At 41.6% G+C, this 15,933-nt stretch overlaps 1 protein-coding gene across 3 annotated transcripts in view; it reads left to right on the forward strand.

The window, feature by feature from the left end:
• lamb2l (laminin, beta 2-like) overlaps nt 1-15,933 on the forward strand; it is a 46,911-nt gene that overhangs the window by 13,640 nt on the left and 17,338 nt on the right. For all 3 annotated transcript variants that reach the window (XM_086214027.1, XM_086214029.1, XM_086214028.1), the window contains 12 exons: nt 4,318-4,487; nt 8,252-8,387; nt 9,188-9,261; nt 9,622-9,810; nt 10,387-10,450; nt 11,267-11,469; nt 11,716-11,836; nt 12,338-12,526; nt 12,649-12,828; nt 12,968-13,080; nt 13,662-13,741; nt 13,851-14,007. In XM_086214027.1, the coding sequence (XP_086070153.1) occupies nt 4,318-4,487; nt 8,252-8,387; nt 9,188-9,261; nt 9,622-9,810; nt 10,387-10,450; nt 11,267-11,469; nt 11,716-11,836; nt 12,338-12,526; nt 12,649-12,828; nt 12,968-13,080; nt 13,662-13,741; nt 13,851-14,007 (1,676 nt within the window). The remainder of the gene's footprint in view (nt 1-4,317; nt 4,488-8,251; nt 8,388-9,187; nt 9,262-9,621; nt 9,811-10,386; nt 10,451-11,266; nt 11,470-11,715; nt 11,837-12,337; nt 12,527-12,648; nt 12,829-12,967; nt 13,081-13,661; nt 13,742-13,850; nt 14,008-15,933) is intronic.

Consider the following 15,933-nt stretch of genomic DNA (forward strand, 5'->3'; position numbering starts at 1 on the left):
CTCCTAATCCCTAATCCTCCTAATAATCTCAGGGCAGATTACAAGGATACGAAGGGCTTTTTGTGAAAATGAAAGGTAATATTCAGTAGCAGTAATCAGAATTAGGGTATATAAAATATAAATATATAATATATTGCGATTTGTTGTTATGGATCAGGATTTTGTCATGATCCTTTTTCCAAATTTCATTTTAAGTCTGATTCATGAGTATCTGAAGACTAAAACTAATTTCCATAACAGGAAAAAATTAAGTATTTTTACATTTATAATTAGTATTATTGTTTATTGATAACCACCACTTTGCACTGTACTTTTAATGATCCATTATATACAATTTTGATTAATTCAGATTTAGGGATGCACAAAATTGGACTTTATAATTTCGCTGTTAACTGATACTTGCTAATGCCGATATTTTCCGTATTAAAATCAAGTTTATGTGATATAAACATTTTGTTCATACTGTATAACATATAATCAGGATGAATTTGAAAAAGTATGTTTTTTCCTTATTTACAAAACATTTGGTAAAGCCCATTACTCAGTTTCTTTGTCATATATAAAAACAATGAGCATAAATGAAGAAACTAATCTTGATTTGCCTGGACGATATCGACATCGGCAGATAGACGATACCATATATTAAGAAAAATGGCCGATATCTGCTGATATCGATAACGTGCTGATATTATCTTGCATCCCTGTGTACATTCTTTCATGGTTCCATCAGATGGTGTTCTAGTATACCCTAACGGTCGGCCCTCCTGAGAGGTCGCTGGGGGGTAGAAGTTGTAGCTAGTAAGTTGCAAAACTACAAACATGGCAGATTAGGGTTTTGCAGAGTAGTTTGTAGTAGTTTTATTTCAAACTATAACAGAAAACAACTCTGCTGTGAATGTGCAGCATAGCACAATCATTATATTGTGGACACATTCTTATCTTTCACCATTATCATATTGCCTGTGAATCTAGGGCGGCACGGTGGTGCAGTGGTCAGCACTGTGGCCTCACAGCAAGACAGTTCCAGGTTTGAGTCCCCGCACCAGCACAGGATCTTTCTGTGTGGAGTCTCCATGTTCTCCCTGTTCCTGTGTGGGTTCTCTCCGGTACTCCAGCTTCCTCCCACAGTCCAAAGACATCAAGAGAGGATGACGAGGGGGTTAATTGATAATTCAGTTTCAAGTCATTTCCCCTCGTTGATTGTCACAGAAAATTAAGTTATTTTCAGCACTAAAATATAAAAGTCATCAGGTTTACAAAAACAAAACAACACAGTTGCACACATATGCAATACAAGAATAGATGTAAAATGAAATCCTATTGCTTAAAGTGTGAACTTTAGAGGAGGTTGTCATTTCTCTCGAATAAAGGGGAAGAATTACAGGGAAAAGTCTGCACTGATTTTATTCCTCATCCATTTACATGCAAAAACATCTATATTATACAACCGTCTTCCCTCTGGTTAATATGCGATATGAATCCAATGGAATAACAAAAGAGACTGATTGTGCAGCATGTTTAGTAATGGCTAACTAACTCAGCCAGGCTTTGTTAACGACTCACAGGAATTCAGAAAATCTCATTCTGCTAAATCTTTGACTTGAACTGTAGCCAAGACATTTAAGTAGAGGTCAGCGGTGCAGCAGGACTGTACCAACTGTTAGGAAACAAAGGAGTTTTGTATCTCTGAAAATAGAAATAGGTCCTTCTTTATTTAACAAATAAGAGTACGCATAAAAATCGCTAATTTAATCACTAATGGGATGATTGGTTTAGATCGTGTGTGTGTGTGTGTGTGTGTGTGTGTGTGTGTGTTTGTGTGTGCGTGCATGCACCTAGAGACAGTACAGATCCAGATGTGTTTACTCCTTAAACATTTTAACACATTTTGGTACTCGGTAGTACCGATTTGATTCTGTCAGTTTCCTAAAAGTACCAACCTTCCCACCAGAAATAATGGATTCATCCTGGACGCCCGAAATAACACAGAATTTGCACAAACGATGAGATGATGGTCAAATGAAAGCACAGCACCAATTAATGGACCAGTCCACGACTCCACTGCAGCTCTACTCTTGAAACATGCAGGAGATACGTCGTCATGTTAGCACCTCTCCTCAAGCACAAGTATGGTAACCTCCTGGTCTCTTTCCTGTGTTGAACAGGTAGCAGTTCTTGAAATAAACCGTGTGTGGGGCCGTTAGACAGAACAAAAATGGAGGATTTAAGAGCGTTTCATGGTTACTATTTCATCTGTTTCATGCTTTGTCAAGAGGAAGTTATGATTCCACTTGAGACCGTCCGAGTCTTACCCATCATGCCTGGACATGCTGCTGCTATGTTGTTTTTGAGTAGATCAACAGGATGAAAGGCCCTCGGATATCTACCTCAACATCTCTCAACCTCCCTTTAATGCTGCCTTGAATTTTTTATTTGACTGTTTCATACAACCACTACATATTTTCTACTTCCTGTCTTGATGGCAACCAGACTCAGTCTATCCTGGGATATTATTATTTATCTCATTTCCAACTTTCTCTCTCTTTAATGTCCCTCTCTTTCTCACTGATGAGAACTAATATTCGAGAGCAGTGATGCAGAGAGAGAGAGAGAGAAAAAGAGAGAGAGAGAGTTTGTATGGGTAGAGGACACTGTGTGAGGGGAACAGGAAACTCTAGTCCATTAAAGCAATTACTTTCCAGAATGTCAGGCAGTGTCTAAACGTTATAGTGCGGCAATTACCTTAGCATTTGTGCAGCTACAGAAGAAGAGTACAACTTGAGGATGAGTTAAACGGGAGCTGAGAGTTGAGATGAGATCAGCAAAAGTAGGATATGGAGGCTTGAATTGAAGGCTGTGGAGGAACCAAGCTGAACTTGACACTTAGGTGATGCACAAAACGTGTCTGTCCAGATGAGACAATATCAGAAACTATGGAATAAAAAGGGTCAAAAACAGCCCCGGTTGGGTCGACATTCAGAGTTTCCCTTGTCTTTGAGGTTGAGAATTGAAAGAGCACAACATGTGGTGCGAAACATCATCAGAACCATCATCAGAGGTCTTGTTGAGTTCTAATGTATTAAAACTGTGACGTTACTATGAGGTTATTCAAAGACTGGCATTGCAGAAACCAGCATTTCGATACACCCCCCCCCCCCCAAAAAAAGTACATTGATTATTATCATACACAATTTTTGAAAGGTAAAGAAAACTAAATAAAGAAAAATTTACATGATCAGTTTATTTAGTTACATCCTGCTGACAATAATTCCATCAGATCATTTCAACACAAACTATTCTATTTTATGCTGTATTGATGGGCATGGATTTGCTCGTTAAAGTTTTTGTTCTTGTTAAAATATTGGATTTGTGTCAAGTTCATTAACATCATTAATTTTACTGTCATGATTCCCAAACTAGAGTACCCCCAGAGGTACCCAGAGTTTCGCCATGGGGTACGTCGAGTGTAGATGTGTCTTCCGGGGATGTGTATCCAATATGTTCTTTCCCTCCTGGTTCAGAAGACATATGGCAGTTTCGCATCCGATATGTTGCCAAACTTCCTCAAATACAGATAAATGATTGAAAAAATTATACCCACATCCATGGGACAGCAGTAGATGCAGCACCATAGCTGAAGCCTGTTTTGAGTTGTTACAACCCGATGCACAACCTGGTCGCGCTCAAAGGTTATAGTTAGTTGGTTTTTAGCTGTAATCAAATTGCAGATTACTGAGCATAAAGCTGGATAAACAAGATGTGGATTAAACCCGAAGATGCGCTCGAGAGTTTCTACACACGTGTTTTTGCACAGTTTTGCTGTTGTTCACCATCGGTCACCATTAGCTACAAGCTAAATATATGTGGCAGGGAATAACATCTTCGTGAGCTCTAGACTCCTATTTATCAGCACTCGAATCTCAAAAAAACCCTCATTGGTTGAAATTTGGCCAGCTACAGTATGTTCATTTTTAGAGGGAATTCCTTCCTCTAGGCCAGGGGTGGGGAACCATTAACACTCTTCTGTGGCTGAAGGTGTGTTAATCAGTGGAATCACCTGTTGAAGTGTTTGGTTGGAAGGAAAACCTGCATACACACGGCTCTCCATGGCACATGGTTCCCCACCCCTGCTCTGGGCCCAACAACCTTTCTAGTAGAAACCCTGCATGGCATTTTGTGTGCCGGTAAAGTCGAAAAATCTTCACCTACCTGTTTGATGGCTTGCTAAATTGAGATTTTTTTTTTTGTCCTTTTGTTTTTATTTTCAAGCTAGCATTTTATGATGATGGCAATGCTTCTTCTCCCCTCTGTTTCTAGCTCTGAGTGTGTTTGGGCAGGACCTTCCATCAGGCCCTCACGGCTGCACAGACGGAAGCTGTTACCCTGCTACGGGAAACCTCCTAATTGGACGTGCCGTCAACCTCACTGCAACCTCTACTTGCGGCCTGAATGGTCCGGAGCACTACTGTATCGTCAGCCACCTGCAGGTCATTCAGTCACACGCTAACATGAAGATGCTAGACCGGTATATTGCGTATGATTCACAATATCATCCCCCGTGTGGCCTTGTCAGTCACTTCTATAACTTTGAAGAGTTTCTCATGGCTATTGGACTTGACTCTCCCACCTGCCCGTTCTATCTCTCACCACCCAACCCCAACCACGCCCCCTCCACCCCAATACAAGGCAACCTGTCATCAGGGCAAAGAAAAATGCAATGGTTTGTTTGTTCTTTTCTTTCATGCGCTCATCCATCTCCCCCCCCCCAGTCGCCACCCATCCATCTTCATTTGTTAGTTTGTTTGATTGCCTAGTTTCCAAGAACACAACCTCCTAATGTTTGCCCACCCTGTCAGTACCACGCACTGAATGAATGAGCCTTAAACGTACAATCAAACTCAGTTTTTGTATTTAAGTCAACAGACTCAGGAACCGGGCCGAGCTAGAAACGTGTCAGGGGCTAACTGACTGACTGTCTCCTATTGTTAAAACAGACATGCACAAATGTTGAGTCGCGCTGGCCCAGCAGTTGCCATAGGAGCACTATGTCAGGTCGCCGTAAGAGTTGAGTTAGAATGTACTTATCTTAAATAACCAAAAGGACACTGAGTAAGGAGAAGACCAGGATTAAAAGAAACTGAAGGCAGCACAAGAAGACGATGAGAGCCGTCGAGCTTCAGTTTCACCTCAGTTTGTGATGAATCAGAGCTGCTTCATCAGCGATCCCTTGAAGCGAAGGAAAAACAGCAACAATTCATCATTAACAGACTGATGAGGCATCTCAGCAGAAAAAAAATGACCAGGAATGTTTAGCTCACAGTTTAACCCAAAGATGAAACCGGTATTAACCGAAACACTGTTGTCACTGGTTTTAAAGGAAAGGCAGGCCAAAGTAGAGTGTCACGGGTCAATGTACGATTTCAAATCCTTGGTTAACACTGAAGAGTTATTTTGCAATTTCAACATCACTCTCATCTAGACCCTCCCCCTATTTTTTTCTTTTTTACAATTTTGGAATAAAATGGGGAACCTATAAGATCAAAACTGATATGCAGAATCAAAATCAGTACTGGGACAACTATGGCTCCAACAACCAGGATGTGATCCATGTTGTGGCCAAACCTGTGCAGTTTTTCTCCCTTCTTTAAGTGACGTGACTTCTGACATGCTCAGCAGTCTTGCATCTGTACACATGCATGCATGTTTTTGTATCTACATGTATGTACTTGTACTTCTGTCCCTCAGGGTAGGAATATCCCACTTCCAGGTGAACATGAGTGACATTTTCTGAATGCCGTTGCCCCTTCACCACTGTAGTGGGCAGGATATTGTGACAACCTGTCACACCATAAATCCAGGTGCGGCCCATAGCGGGGTCTGTTAGCAACCACTTTTGAGGCCCACACCAAACATGACTCCCTCAGCAGAAGTTCATCAATCACACGTGTTTGACAAAGATCCTCCAAACTTGTTTTGTCATCCCCTGTGAGATCAGATTGCACAGTTATATCCCAGGAGAAGCGATGCATTTCAGGGGCTGCCGCTAAGCCGATTGTGTTGAGGACCTTTAAAGGGGACCCAGACTGCGCCCTAGACCCACCTGGTTGAGTGGAACTAAAACTGTAATTCTCAACAAGCTGACATGGCAAAGAGGAGGGATGAAAAAAAAAAGGAAGGAGTGGGTACCACAACGAGAGTCATGAGATGTTCTATTTAAGGCAGACAAATATCATTTTCAGAATCAGAAGGGGAGTAGAAAGGGAAGTGTGAGGTGGGTGTACTATTTTTGTAGTGTGACAAAGAAGTGTTTTCAAATCAACATTAGACTTACATCAGTGTTTTGTTGGATAGAAAGCCTTCTAGTTGATCTGACCAGGCTTGACTAATAGGATAGACCTAAGAGCTCAGCAGTGTGAGAGAGTGAGAATGAGAGAGAGAGAGAGAGAGAGAGAGAGAGAGAGAGATTTAAAGCCACACAAGTTAAGCACCAAATGAAGCCTTACTGTTTCCTCGAATGAAAAGATCAACACAGCCGGATTGCATGAACATAAACTTTCAAGTTTTGTTTTTCTACAAACGTGAAAGTCTGAGTATGGTATTTGAATTTAGAATTCTATTTGACTATTCTATTCTATTTGAATCTAGAATTAGATTCAAATAGAATAAATATTTTTTATTTTTGCATAATTAGCTTCTTGTTATTTTTGTCTACCGTATGGACCCCAGAAATCATGCATTCCCAAGCAGCACATGTGCGACTATTTGAATAAACAATATAACAAATAAGTAGCAGTGTGAAAATGCAAATTTAAATAATCAAATAATGGAACATGGACTTCTCAGTGAACTCCTAAATATAAACTTTAGTAGTCTTTTTTTTGTCACTGTCAGTACCGCTCTATACATCAAAATGAACCCTGGATGTACTGTTTTTTGCACCTATGTCTAAACTGTGTCACATTAAATAAGTCGTACACACACAATCGTTCGTCTGTCTGTACACATGTTGCTGCAATGTTTGAGATCTGCGATAGAAGGGACTTCTGTACCTTAAGCTGCAACGATCTACTACGAGCCACTGCTAGCGCGTTAGCTTGGCTGCAATAAACAAACCATGCTACTTCCTGTTTCGCAGCTCACAGACAGCTTTCAAGTTAAAAGTATGTTGCATTGGAACATTAAAAAAACAATATAATATTCAAGGCATGTTCTTGATATTTATTTTCAGGAAATATCTTTCTTAATTATCGTTTCATTGCTTAGCGGTACACACATGCTACATTCTATGCCACAAGTTTTTGGGAACTTCACTCTCACTTTGTCACGTGCTATCTCTCTCTTGATACTTCAGTTATTCAACTCTGACTTCCTTTTAGGCTTTTAATGTGTTGCTTGCTAAATTTAGCTAGCAATGTAGCACAATGTGTTTGTGCCTATAGATTCAACATTGGTTCATTTTAGTTCCTGCTGTTACGGTCATTGTTGCGTTAGCTGGAAAAATACAGCTGCATTGGCTGAATTTTGTATTTCTATGTACCCTAAATACATTTTACAGTTGGCTCGTTTAAGTCACAAGCATAGCCAAGCCCTGAACATGCACCCTGCCTCCTGCCCACCCACTTCCACATCCAGCATGCTCTGTAATGTTGCTGTTAGCAGCTTAATCACCCTTGACAACAACCTAATTAAGAAGCGCTGCCCTGGATACTGCTGATTCTCTGTACTAGCCCACCCTCATCTGCCTGCTGAGCCCTGTTCCTGCTCACAGCTCCCCTTTTCATGGTCCCCCTCTCACATGCACCCCCTTTTCACCCTCTCTCAGTATCTCCGAGCTCTCTACTGGCCTCCTTTTTGTGCTTCACCCCAATGAGAACCCTCTCCACTGCTTACTCACTTCGATCACCTGCGCCTATCCTTTATCTGACCTCTGTTTCTAACATTTCAAGCACACCACTTCGTCCGGACTCCTTAACTTGGCTTTGGTTTTCACATTCTTGTATCTTTCCCATGCCCTCAGCTTCAAGCCCCTCCTCTTCTTCAGCTTCCTGGAACTTTAACATAATTTTTCAGCAAGGAATTATATTTTCAGGTGCCAGACTCCTGTCCCTCAGCAACCGTCATTTATCACTGCACAACCATTTACTTGCACTGTCTTATCCATCAGCCCTGTTAGTCCACTTTTATGAAAACCTATCAAAGAGAATCTTTCCATCATTCACGGTGCGTACACTTGTGTTTGCCTTCTCAACAGGAATCCGACAAATGTTTTGAGTGCAACTCTCAGCGTCCCTATGACCCGTACCGACACAGGAACAGCCACCGTATCGAAAATGTAATCTACCTCATGGACAGCAATGGAGAACACACCTGGTGGCAGTCTGTCAACGGTACGTAGGCTGTGTGTGTCCTCGGTGGTGACGGAACATGAAGATATTGTCAGCGTTCATTGCATTGTCATTCGTGTATGCGTGCGTTGCGCGTGTGTTGAATGGGTTTGTGACCTTGTTTTTAGAATGCATAATTGTAAAGAAGTTATGAATTGTCAAAATATTCCACAGTCATAAAAATGATACTTCAATCGGTCATTTTTTTATTTTCAGGTACTCACAAATAGGCTCACAAACTACCATTTTTCACTGTTGCATCATATTTTTGTGGTGCCAGAATGCAGAAATGGGTTGCACAGAGTGAGGTGTATTCACTTGAACCAACTTGTTTGGTTTTTGCTTAAATCGATTTTTTTTCTGGAATACTGCGCATATGAAGGTGTTAATTATACTGGATGATGATGCACTTGAGCGTTCGTAAATGGACCTTTTTGGACAATTTTGCTGTTAGTAGCCATCAGTTATGAATTAGCTTCAAACTGCATATACATTGCTGGTTCTTCCTGCATTCTGGAGTGCCAAATAAATTACACAGGAGGGAGAACGTCCTTTTGAGCACAAGTACTTTAAAGTCAAAAGACACTGTTTGGGTGAAGTAATGCTTTAACTGTAAGTTTAAACTAGAACACCTTAGGAATGTCATGTAGTCCGTCTGGACAAAAAAGCAACTGAAGTGTAATTCTATGGCCTCAGATACATTTTTTGAGTGAGAGACAGAAAAGGAGATGGAAAAAGTTCCAGGCTCAACTGTAGCACAATTGTGTTGTTATGCTACCGACTGACAGTCATTTCCTTCACAGGACAGGAGAGTGTCAGCATCAGACTGAACCTGGAGGCTGAATTCCACTTCACACATCTCATTATGAAGTTTAAGGTACACACACACACACACACACACACACACACACACACACACACACACTTTTTGCATGTATGTGGGTGACAGTGAGCGTGTTTGTGTTTGCGGATCTCTGTTTTGAAAGGGGACTCTCCTGTATGGGCTTAAGCATGTCAGAGTGCATACTTGTGCAAGTGTGTGTTTGTTGTGAAAGTCAGCGGCTGCATTCCATCAGATACACTGTTACAGAAGCAAACATGGAAGGAAAGATCACACGTAAATCGCATACATTTTGAGAAGAAAACTCACCGCTATGTCCCATTTTAATAAGATAAATCCTGAAAAGCACTAATAGGATCTGCAAATGAAGAAAAAAATCTCACTTTTCATCCTCAGACCTTCCGCCCTGCTGCCATGATGATTGAACGCTCAGCTGATTTTGGACGAACGTGGCGTCCTTACCGCTACTTTGCATCAAACTGTACTAGAACCTTTCCCAGCATCCCAGCCAACGGCCTGCACCACATCAACGACGTAATCTGTGAAGAACGCTACTCTGACATCGAACCCTCCACCAATGGAGAGGTAAGAGGAGGAAGCTATAAAATCCTTTATTTAAAAGAAAAAGAGAGCCGTTACAATGCCTGTTTCTTAACAGTGCTTCACAATCCAAGCAAATTAGCTCTGTTGAACGTCCATTTCCCTCATACTGACAGTCAGTGGGTTTTTTTATGTTAAATACCTGAAATCGGGTCAGTGGTTCTCACAAGGATAAGATGTCTTGTGTTACAGCAAATATACATCAGGAAATACTGCACTCATGAATTTCAAAGCTTTTTGTGTGTCTTAAAAATGCTGGTTGCTAACTAGAAGCTAACATTAGCATGTTCTACATCTAGCAGCGGCATTTATATTCAGCTCTGAGACATATTGAACTATCAGCGCGTTGGAAAAATTAAGGAATTTTTTTATGCAAGGACGCTGTGATGATCTTCATCTGGTTTGTACAGAAAACAAAAATTCATCTAGCTGACTCAAGCCCCAACTGTTGTTTTCTGTCTTTTAACTAAAGCTGTAAGAAATTAATTTCTTTTTTTGTAAAAGTATTAATTTCACACGAATAATCTCATTTCAAGTTGAAAACCCTGTTTTGTGTTCAAGGTGATTTATAAAGTTTTGGATCCCGCCATTCACGTGAAAGACCCCTACAGTTTGGATATTCAAGGTTAGTCAAGTCATCCTTTGTGGGATTTCTTACAATGAGATTTTTAACTCTTAGTAATGAACATTTATCATTAGCAGCATTGCATCGTAACGCGCTGACCCTCACTTTCAGCCGTCCCTCCCTGCCTGCATGCAGCTGCAATAGTCAAATCCATGGAGGGGCATGGGCCATGAAAATAAAACCTATCCTTTATGAAGTTGGTGTCCCATTGCCTTCGGATTTTAAGTTGATGGAACTTAAGAAGACAAGTCAAGTTAATTTTGTGGAAAAATTTATTTGTTTTGAATTTTTATCAGATTACCTCTACTTGCTTTCCCAAGTTCCATCAACTTGGAATTCGAAGGTAATCAGGACACCGACTTTTTGTACATTATAACATGTAATTTAAAAAAAGTATAATCTTTCGATATTTTAAAGATTTTGGAAAAAAATAAGATTAAAATAAATACTAATAATTCCCTTCAAAAATGAATACTAATAATCCAATATGGCTGCCACCGGTAACGATTAATGGAATTCAGCAAACAAAAATTTCACTTTCAGTTTGGACAAACAGTATATTTATAAAACATGTTTTGGTGGATGCAACAATTGCACATATTTTGCCAGTTTAATCATGAAGTCTTTTTTTAAAAGATAAAATTTTAAAAAATAAATGAAATTCTAACACCAGAACAATTAACAACCTTTCTTTAGACTCTAAAAAAATTAAAGAGAAACTCGTCAGACTGCTGGTCATTTAGGACAAACATGGCTACAACGACAGTCTAGTTTTGTCTGAAACAGGATATAGATTTTTTTTTTATACTCCCACAGAACTTCTGCGCATCACTAACCTGCGCATCAACCTCACAAAGCTGAATACCCTGGGAGATGACCTGCTGGACCGGCGCTTTGACGTCCTGCAGAAATATTACTACGCCATCTATGAGCTGGTGGTCCGAGGGAGCTGCTTCTGTTATGGACACGCCTCAGAGTGCGCACCAGTGCCAGGAGTCGATGCAAGAGAGAGGGGCATGGTATAAACCTTTTTTTTTTTAATTATTTAAGTTGTAGCCATTACTGTTGGCTCTGTGGGATGAAACACACTTGGATCAAGACAAGAGATCTGGATGTTTGATTGACAATAACAGAAATGTCCTCTTGTTTTTACATACTATGCAACGCGTTTCAATGACACAAAGCAGGAAATGATAAAAATTGATCATCTAATCACGCTGTGCGTGTGTGCACGTGTGTGTGTGTGTGTGTGTGTGTGTGTACAGATCCATGGTCGCTGTGTGTGCAAACATAACACAGAGGGCCTGAACTGTGAGCGCTGCAGAGATTTCCACAACGACCTTCCATGGAGACCAGCTGAGGTTGATAACCCACACAGCTGCCGAGGTGGGAACACACACGCACACATTTTTATCATTTATCATGTGACTTTTTCACACACACACACCCCCCTGTTCCGGACTCCTCAACTGTTAACAGACTCACGGGGGGGTCACCTGTATGTATTTCAAATGTGTTTGGTATTAAACGGGATGATTTGCATCTGCTTCCTCATGATATCACCTAAGTGACGTGAGGCTGCTCCTTCTGGTACCATCATCTTGACTGTCATGATGTCATCAGCTCAATAGTTGACCCCTTTCAAAAGTTTTTTTTTAAACTCAAAAATAAGATACAGTTTCATGTAAATGAGGTCTAGTGACCCTAAATTCCAAAGAGCAGTATGAAACTTGGGGTAATGAAGAATATTTGAACAGTGATTGAATTAGACAGAATTTGGGAATGATATACAATCTTTATGACAGGGTCATTTTTGACTGGGGGTGGGGAGCAACACATGCATTGTCTCATGAAAAAAGCAGTCTGTTTGCTTCCCTTTTTTTATAGAGTGCAACTGCAACGGCCACTCAAACCAGTGTCACTTTGACATGGCGGTGTATTTAGCCACGGCTAACGTAAGCGGAGGAGTGTGTGACGACTGTCTTCATAACACCATGGGACGCAACTGTGAGATGTGTAAGCCTTTCTACTATCGAGACCTCAACAGAGATATCAGGGACCCAAGAGTTTGTAATGGTGAGTCATTTTTATTTTGTATGAAGAATTTATAAACCTAAAAATGTTAATCATTCATTTGTGTAATTTGTTACATCATTTCCACCTTCCCTTACATTCTTCACATGACCTTTGACATCCAGCTTGTGACTGTGACCCTGTCGGATCATTGGAGGGAGGTGTGTGTGACAGTCACACCGACCCGGACATGGGCATGATCTCAGGCCAGTGTCGCTGCAAAGCCAACGTTAAAGGCATGCGCTGTGATGACTGCAAAGAAGGTTACTACGGACTGAGCCAGAACGACCCGCTGGGCTGTCAGCGTATGTAGTAGTTTGTTTGTCGACCCAATGTTTGATCATCGTCTTTCACATCTTAAGACAATGTCTTATTTTGTTTGTGTGTGTGTGTGTGCGCGCGCGTGTGTGTGTGTGTGTGTGCGCGCGCTTGCATATCCAACAGCTTGCAACTGCGACCCTCGTGGCATCATTATGATGGGAGCTCCATGCGACCAGATCAGTGGTGACTGCTCTTGCAAAAGATACGTCACCGGTCGCTACTGCAATCAGTGTCTGGTTAGTAACAACCCTTCTGCTCCAGTCTGTTGCTAATGGAGATGTTCCTGTTCAAATATCATTTATATGGCTGTTAATTAGGGTCCAAACGCACTTTGGGGTCAAGACTGATGTCAAGTTTTCTCACCTGGCTCTGTAAGGGATTGGGGTTATATATAAAATGGTGTCATGTAGAAGAGATACCTTCGCATGAGAGAGGCGTTTAGCTCAAGAAGTAAAGCTGCAGCCAGGTAATCAGAAACTACCTGGTTTGATTCTGATTATTTTAGATAAGGACTTAAGAGGATTTATCCATTCACCCCTCCTTCCTTCCTGTAAAGCCAGTGTACTTTTTATTTGGTTTTATTCATTTTTCTAGTAACAAATCTCCATGTTGACCTCAAATCTCTGCTGAAGTGTCCTCCTGGGTGATGCCCGAGCCCCAGACTCAATCATCGGGCAGCGGCTTTATTCATTATTCGTTTTTGTTGGTCTTTCTCACAATAAAGTTGCTATATTTGCATTGACTGCAAAAGGGCAACATCATTACAGAGTAAGAGAGAGTTGAATGACAGTATTGAAGTTTACGTCTGTCGCTTCAGCCTGAATACTGGGGACTGAGCAATGACCTGGCCGGCTGCAGACCATGTGACTGCGACTTCGGTGGAGCCTTCAACAATCGGTAAAGATCTTTAAAATTGATTGTTTGCTCAAAAATATCCTTTTGATATTAAGAGGTGAACGTCCGTTGCAGTTACACCATTAAAGATTTTCCTGATCTGCTCCTGTAGGTGCATGATGGAGAATGGACAGTGTGACTGCAGGAGGCATCTGATTGGTCGACAGTGTTCGGAGGTGCAGCCTGGGTATTTCTGTGCTCCGCTTGACTACTACAAATATGAAGCCGAAGACGCCGTTGGACATTCGCCGAGCGACCCTTCTCTGCCGGTGAGAGCGCAGCCATGGTTCAGAGAATGTCACATTTCAGGTCACAACGCTCATGGAAGGGTGCATTCAGGGTTTTCGCCCCTAAATCGTCATTTGAATCCAGATCTGGTCAGTTTGTTCTCTTTGTACGGTTCGTTTGGGCAGGTGTGGGTACAGCAAAGGAACTGATCAAAACAACTGGACCTGGACCGCCTCCTCAAAGAGGTCTGGTTACAAACCAACTCTCTCAGTTTGTGGTTAATCAAACCCAAGTGTGGGATCAAACTAGACATCGTAGCCTGCTGTGTAGGCTGATGATGACTCACACCAGTGATTCAGCGTTTTTTGCGCCTGTGTGAACACTCCAAATGGACTCAGACCCCTCCATGGGTACAGGTCCCCTCCCTGTCCGTGTTGCGGTTCACTAAGCTGTGCATTATGAAGATAGTGTGAACAGAAGGAGGACTGAAGCCCCACTAGTGCTGAAGTAATAATACAAACATTTCTCAATGCTGCAGCTTCACATATAAGCATTTCCCCTGGAGGGGGTTACTTGAATCGTGAGGTCATCAAAAAGCTTCACACTGAACAACAGCAATGCGTCTATAAAACACAATGACTATCATTGTTGGTATTTTTTTTTGACCGCAGGATATCGCAATATATTCACTGTGTGCACCATAAAGTCTGACCAAGGTTGCTCATCGAGTGATGGATCAAGGCCAACTGTAAAATAGTTTGTTTTGACACCTTGGAACATTTGGATGAAGTCATTTTTCTCTTTACATCATCGACTACATGTGAGACTGACTGAAAAGTTAAGGACTGAAAATGTAGGATTTGCATTGCTATCATACTTCTATCTGGAAGGAATGAAAAGGATTCATAAATGGAGAGACTGCTGGTGTGCATTAGTGGCGCCAATTCTGTTTTTTTATTTTAACAAGCCGCTGCATTGGGCTCAGTTCAGCAATAAGAGCAGATTCTTTTTGCTCTTGGTATAGTGTAAATATAAGTTTGTTTATTACCGTCCAAATTCCTTTGCGCCTGTTGCTTATCTTTGTTTGCTGTTTTGTGCGTCCTTGCTGCGTTGAGCTGTCTCTTGGCCCCGCCCCCCAGCTCCTACCTGACGGTATCACCTCTATCTGGCGTCTTATGTGATTGATTGCTCAGACACACACACACACGCGCACACACACACAGGACATCAACATCACTTTCAGCCAGTGTATGAGTGTGTTTCCGACTTTGTATTGATTTAAAAAAAGCCAGAGTATTTGACCCTCGTTCACTGAAAAGAGCCGGCCCTCTGAACCGGCTCGTTCGGGACAGATATCTTTGGTCTGTAACCAATTTCACTGTTGTCATGCTACAATAAAACGTTTTTTTATGGACTTGTCTTGTCTTGTCAGATGCTTATCGAGACAGGATGCATGTAAAATTACCGCAAATGAGAGGTTTCGATGTCATACCTCATTGGTTACCCATGACTATTGCTGTTCAAATCTCCTGAGGCAACCAAATTTTATTAATCCCTTATCCCCCCCTGACCCCCCTCCCCCCGACCCCTGCCCCGGACCACTCAGGGACTGTGACAAGCTTGTTCCTGCTGTCATAGACTAATCTTAGCTCTCCATCATTCTCAGTCGCCCCTCTTGCCAGCGTCTCTATCCACTCCCATCTCTGTCTACCCGCTTCCAAACATTCTTTCCTCTGCTTGCCTGTCTACCCTCCTCATCTATCTGCTCCCCTCTAAAGGGACCTCCTGCTTACTTGCCCAGTCAGCCCTGTGGGCAAGCTCAGGCAGACCCCTCTCACAACATCACCACTACAGGAATGTTGGGAGAGGAAAAAAAAAAAGCCAAGTATTGAATCCAAATCGTTAAAAAGTTGACAATGCAAGACAGTAAATAAGAGGGGATGTTTCTTTGACACGTGAGGTTGCCG

This window comes from Aulostomus chinensis, chromosome 9, assembly GCF_037954235.1.
Source record: "Aulostomus chinensis isolate RoL2024-O1b breed Wild chromosome 9, RoL_Achi_v1.0, whole genome shotgun sequence".
Classification (NCBI taxonomy): domain Eukaryota; kingdom Metazoa; phylum Chordata; class Actinopteri; order Syngnathiformes; family Aulostomidae; genus Aulostomus; species Aulostomus chinensis.